The sequence below is a fragment of the Lissotriton helveticus genome, chromosome 9, assembly GCF_964261635.1.
Source record: "Lissotriton helveticus chromosome 9, aLisHel1.1, whole genome shotgun sequence".
Classification (NCBI taxonomy): domain Eukaryota; kingdom Metazoa; phylum Chordata; class Amphibia; order Caudata; family Salamandridae; genus Lissotriton; species Lissotriton helveticus.
The window spans coordinates 1,222,245,751-1,222,252,041 of NC_136070.1; the positions used below are offsets into that span (position 1 = coordinate 1,222,245,751).

The 6,291-nt window shown below is 53.5% G+C and overlaps 1 protein-coding gene across 3 annotated transcripts in view; it reads right to left on the bottom strand.

The window, feature by feature from the left end:
- FGD5 (FYVE, RhoGEF and PH domain containing 5) overlaps positions 1–4,621 on the bottom strand; it is a 428,915-nt gene extending 424,294 nt beyond the window's left edge. For all 3 annotated transcript variants that reach the window (XM_078661708.1, XM_078661707.1, XM_078661706.1), the window contains exon 1: positions 3,315–4,621. In XM_078661708.1, coding sequence (XP_078517834.1) covers positions 3,315–3,324 — 10 coding nt within the window. In that variant the 5' untranslated portion in view covers positions 3,325–4,621. The remainder of the gene's footprint in view (positions 1–3,314) is intronic.
- Positions 4,622–6,291: the final 1,670 nt, after the last annotated feature.

Here is a 6,291-nt window from a genome sequence, read left to right on the forward strand (position 1 = left end):
ACCCTCAGCTCGCCCCTGTTGTTTCACTGCCCCTTAGCTGACAGTCCTAAGCTTACCACGAACAGCTCTTAGTGCACTGCCCTCAGCTCACCCCTGTTGCTTCACTGCCCTCAGCTGACAGTTCCAAGCTCGCCACCAGTGGCTCTTAGCGCACTGCCCTCAGCTCGCCCCTGTTGTTTCACTGCCCCTTAGCTGACAGTCCTAAGCTCACCACGAACAGCTCTTAGCGCACTGCCCTCAGCTCACCCCTGTTGTTTCACTGTCCCTTAGCTGACAGTCCTAAGCTCACCACGAACAGCTCTTAGCGCACTGCCCTCAGCTCACTCCTGTTGTTTCACTGCCCCTTAGCTGACAGTCCTAAGCTCACCACGAAAAGCTCTTAGCGCACTGCTCTCAACTCACCCCTGTTGTTTCACTGCCCCTTAGCTGACAGTCCTAAACTCACCACGAACAGCTCTTAGCGCACTGCCCCATCTCACCCCTGTTGTTTCACTGCCCCTCAGCTGACAGTTCCAAGCTCGCCACCAGTGATTCTTAGCGCACTGCCCTCAGCTCACCCCTGTTGGTTCACTGCCCCCTAGCTGACAGTCCTAATCTCACCACGAACAGCTCTTAGCGCACTGCCCCAGCTCACCCCTGTTGTTTCACTGCCCCTCAGCTGACAGTTCCAAGCTCGCCACCAGTGACTCTTAGTGCACTGGCCTCAGCGCACCCCTGTTGTTTCACTGCCGCTTAGCTCACTGCCCCTTAGCTGACAGTCCTAAGCTCACCACGAACAGCTCTTAGCGCACTGTCCCAGCTCACCCCTGTTGTTTCACTGCCCCTTAGCTGACAGTCCTAAGCTCACCACGAACAGCTCTTAGCGTGCTGCCCTCAGCGCACCCCTGTTGTTTCACTGCCCCTCAGCTGACAGTTCCAAGCTCGCCACCAGTGACTCTTAGCGCACTGCCCTCAGCTCGCCGCTGTTGTTTCACTGCCCCTTAGCTCACTGTCCCTCAGCTGACAGTTCCAAGCTCGCCACCAATGGCTCTTAGCGCACTGCCCTCAACTCACCCCTGTTGTTTCACTGCCCCTTAGCTGACAGTCCTAAGCTCACCACGAACAGCTCTTAGCGCACTGCTCTCAACTCACCCCTGTTGTTTCACTGCCCCTTAGCTGACAGTCCTAAGCTCACCACGAACAGCTCTTAGTGCACTGCCCTCAGCTCGCCCCTGTTGTTTCACTGCCCCTCAGCTGACAGTCCTAAGCTCACCACGAACAGCTCTTAGCGCACTGCTCTCAACTCACCCCTGTTGGTTCACTGCCCTTAGCTCCGAGTTCCCTGCCCTTATCTCTCTTGTTTTAGCGCGTCCACTCTTTAACTGCCTCCCTGTCCTTGGACAGAAGTGATGCTGGAAACGGGAGTCACGCACTTCCTAAATACGTCTGCAAAAATACTTCCTGCCAAATAGTTCTGCTTCTCCTGCGAATCCCAGCGTCCGTGTCGTGCTCTGTGCAGAGACATGGAGAGCCCAGAACATGTGTCTGTCTATCTGTCTGCAGCACAGACACACAGCTAACAAGGTGCCACCCTTGCTAGGCAGACACTCGCCCACTCACACCTCCATTTTCTGGAATGGCGTTCTCACCACTGGCCCGGCCGCACCCTGCAAGGACTATGTAGCGCTGCGAAATACCGGTAAGTAAGGTTTCCAGGCGGCGACTCAGTTCAAAAACAACTAAACAAATAAACAACGGCGGGGACTGCTATTTTCCTAAATAAAATGCGCTTATCATTGGGGCAGAATGTCTTAATGCCCTCCTGATTTCGGCAGCTATGGAAGGAAAGGCTGATGGGGAAAGGGTGATTTGTCCAGGAGCACACAGATGCGGAAATGTCAGTTCTTCTAACTAGCCACAGTGATCTGGTTTGCCAGACGTCGTCGAAAAGAGCCAAACCATTAAATAGGGAACTGTAACCAAAATCAATTAATCAATCAATCAATCAACCAATCCATCCATCCATTATTAGTCTATCTTCCCAATTCATCCACTCACCCATTCATCCATCCATTGTCTGTCCGTTCACCCATCCACCGATCCATCCACTCTGCTATTCATTCTTCCATCCATCCACTCTGCCATCCATCCACCCACCCATCCACCCATCTATACATCCACCCATCCATCCATCCTTCCATTGTCTGTCGGTCCGTCCATCCATCTATCCACTCTGCCATTCATTCTTCCATCCATCCACCTAGCCATCCATCCACTCTGCCATCCACCCACCCATCCATCCACCCACCCATCCACCCATCTATCCATCCACCCATCCATCCATTGTCTGTTGGTCCGTCCATCCATCTATCCACTCTGCCATTCATTCTTCCATCCATCCATCTACCCATCCATCCAATCTGCCATCCACCCACCCATCCATCCACCCACTCATCCACCCATCTATCCATCCACCCATCCATCCATCCATCCATTCTTCCATTGTCAGTCGGTCCGTCCATCCATCTATCCACTCTGCCATTCATTCTTCCATCCTTCCACCTACCCATCCATCCACTCTGCCATCCACCCACCCATCCATCCACCCATCCATCCACTGTCTGTCCGTCCGTCCATCCATCTATCCACTTTGCCATCCATCCATTCATCCATCCACCCGCCCATCCACCCACCCATCCATCCATCCCCTGGTAGAGTTTTGCGATCCATTTTGTTCTACTCTGTATGCAGTTGAGCTAACTTGTATGAAGGTCAATAAACAAATTGGTGCTGATGGCATAATAATTAATTCTTAAAATGTCGCCAAGTATATTGTAAGCTTTCATCACACAGAACGAAAAACGCCCGAGTTTGACCCCAAATCATAATTCAGTCCTTATCAGAATCGAGTAAAGCCCAGGGCAAGGGCAATACACTGAGCCGGGGGCAGCTCTCCCGGCCCCACACACTGTCACTCACATCCCACGCCTGGCGCCGCCCAGCCTTCCCATCTCACGAGTTGAGAATCCAACCTCTCTACACCTAAAGATTCCGGCTTGTGGGATAGTTCAGTGAGGTAATGTGCCTGCGGCGAAGTACATGGCGGACTGCAGATCACTCTTTCAAGCAACAACACTCAGAGAACTCAACTTTCATCCCTTTAAATGTGTTAAAAGGAGTGCCTCTGAGTACGAATTGCAATTACCATGCTTATGATCCCACTCTCGCCCCACAACCTACTTACATCAGATTTGTGTTTAATTTTTCACACCCAGTAAGTCAGCCCAGCTCTCCCTGCCCTTGATTCCAGCTTCCTTTTTCGTTTTTGCACCTACCTGTGCTCATCTTCTGACGTCACCCAAAATTGTGCAGAAGCTTCCCTTGTTCAGACCATAGTCCTGAGGAAGGCTCGCGCGCCTCGAGGTCTCTCAAACTAAAAATAATTTCACAACTAGCGCAAAAAGAAGAGAAATTGTCCAGCTGGCTTCCTTCTGGGCGCTGGCGATGCTCAACGGAAGGCGCTATAGACAGGGTATGTAGTCTTTTCAGTGCCTGCTTCAGTGAGGGTGTTACAGACCCCCGAGTCCCTGCTTCAAGGAGGGCGTGACAGGGAGGGGGTCCTTGCCACCCGAGTCTCTGCCGGGGAAGGGTCGTGTGGAGACGGACCCTCGCCTCCCCAGCCCCGATCCAAGGAAGGCGAGATAGCGAGGAGATACACCTTCCTCCGCCCTTACTCCACCCAGGGCGGCGTAGAGAGACACTGGAGTCCCCGTAGTGCTGTTCCGAGGAGGGCGGTGTAGCGAGGGACTGCTCCCTCCCCAGTCCTACCTCCAGTCAGGGCGATATAGCGAGGGACTGCTCCCGCCTCAGTCCTAGCTCCAATCAGTGTACCACAGAGAGGGACTTCAGTCTCGGAGCAGGGCGGTGTAGTGAGGGACTTCACCCCCCTCAGTCCTAGCTCCAGTCAGGGTGTTATAAAGAGGGACTTCATTCACTGAGGAGGGCGGTATAGCGAGGGACTGCTCCCTCTTTAGTCCTAGCTCGAGTCAGGGTACTCCAAAGAGGGACTTCAGTGTCCGAGGAGGGCGGTGTAGCGAGGGACTGCCCCCTTCACAGTCCTAGCTCCAGTCAGGGTACTCCAAAGAGGGACTTCAGTGTCCGAGGAGGGCGGTGTAGCGAGGGACTGCTCACACCTCAGTCCTAGCTCCACTTACGGTGTTGTATAGAAGGGCTTTTCCTCTGCAGCCCCTGGTCCAAGGAGGGCGGTATAGCGGGGCACGGTAGTTCCCTCAGTCTTTCCTCCCCGGGTCCTGGTCCAACGAGGGCGGTATAGCGGGGCACGGTAGTTCCCTCAGTCTTTCCTCCCCGGGTCCGGGTCCAAGGAGGGCGGTATAGCGGGGCACTATAGTTCCCTCAGTCTTTCCTCCCCGGGTCCACGGAGGGCGGTATAGCGAGGCACTACAGTTCCCTCAGTCTTTCCTCCCCGGGTCCAAGGAGAGCGGTATAGCGAGGCGCTGCTGCCCCTGAGTTCCACCTCCAGTCGGAGCGCTATAGAGAGGGGCTTCGCCTCCCCGGCCCCCGCCTCCAGGCTCAGGGATGCTCTCGGCTCGCTCCGACGGGCTGCTGTGACCCTGAGCACGGGCTGCTCCCAACTGAGCGCCGCGGCGGAGCCCAGCTGCTGAAACAAGCACTTCCTTCCCCCGTGCTTGCGCGGTTTCCTCCTGCCCTTAAAGCGAAGAAGCGCTATTGAGCAGGGCGCGGGAGGCAGCGGGCGTTAATCAGGAGCAGGGGCTGAGCACAGGCGCCGTGCTCAGACCACACGGGACCCCGGAGAGGGGAGGCACGGGGGCCTGGGGTAGGATGTCATGGCAAGGGATGTCTTAAATGTGTGAGCACGGACCTCAGAAACATCGATTGATTACCAGGAAAGCATCCCTTCTAGCCACGTCTTCCGTTGGAGTCCAATAATGTATCAACTCTCAGCACCAGCTGAGTGACTGAGGTGTTTGAGGCGCTATACAAATATGTCATCCATCCATCCACCCATGCATCCATCCATCCACACATCCGTCCATCCACTCTCTTAAAAATAAATCCATCCATCCATCATTCCAATCCCACCCACCCACCGACCCATCCATCCACTCACCCACCCATCCACCCACTCACCCACCCGCCCATCCACTCACCCACCCATCTCACCCACTCCTCTCACCTACCCACCCACCCATCGATAGATCGATCGATCGATAGATTGATTGATTCCTCCATCCATCCATCCATCCATCCATCCATCCATCCATCCATCCATCCATCCATCCATCCATCCATCCATCCATCCATCCATCCACCCATCCACCCACCCACCCTCCCACCCATCCATCCATCGATCCATCCATTGGGGTATAAAGACCTGTTTGAAATTGTGAACAACCGAAGTAAGATATCACATTTTACACCAAGGTTCTGAAAGGCCACTTACCCCAAAAATTGTTCCAAAAATGGCCTACTGGTCCTTTTTATGTCACAATTTCCACATGCCTTTGCTGACAAATATTAACCATGTCCGCATGCCGATAGGTCTGACTTCAAAGTAGTAATGCATAGAAATGTAACTTTTTTACAATGGGATAAAAGCAAAGGACTGCGAAGTGTGGGTGAACCTGTGCAGGATGCCTGCATCACCTCAATGCAAGCAGGGGTTTGCGCTACATTATGAAATACACTCAGGACTAGCTGGGGACGTGCAATGAAGGCAGCAAATGAAGCCTGTCACCAGGGTCTCAAATAAATGACTAATGGAGACCCTGAAGGATGACTGGCTGGGTTGGCCGTGCTAGGATTTGACACGTTCACCTGCAGATGCCCGAATGCACGATTCACTGAGCCATCAGGCTGGCATGAACAGGGAATTACCACAAACCCAGGAGTTTACTGAGTGCTTGCTTGCCATGCTTCAGCCTTGCCACCAGATACAGAGACGATGCCCAGTAAAAGACTGATGGACGTTATGCTGTAAGGGTTCAGAAGTGGGCACAGCACTGAGACAGTCTTTATCCAGGCAACAGAGGAGATCAGAGATACTCAGGACCAAGGAGGCAAAGCTGCCCTCATCCTCCTCGTCCTATCAGCATCTTTTGACACAGTCCATCATGAGCTGCTGATAGGCCGACTACATAACATAGGAATTAGATGAGCGGTCCTTGCCCTCCTAAAATCTTTTCTGTCTGATCGAAAACAGCCATTATCATTAGACGAATACATCGCTGATCCCTTCTCTCTTCTTTGAGGAGGGAGCCGTGGCTCTTCATT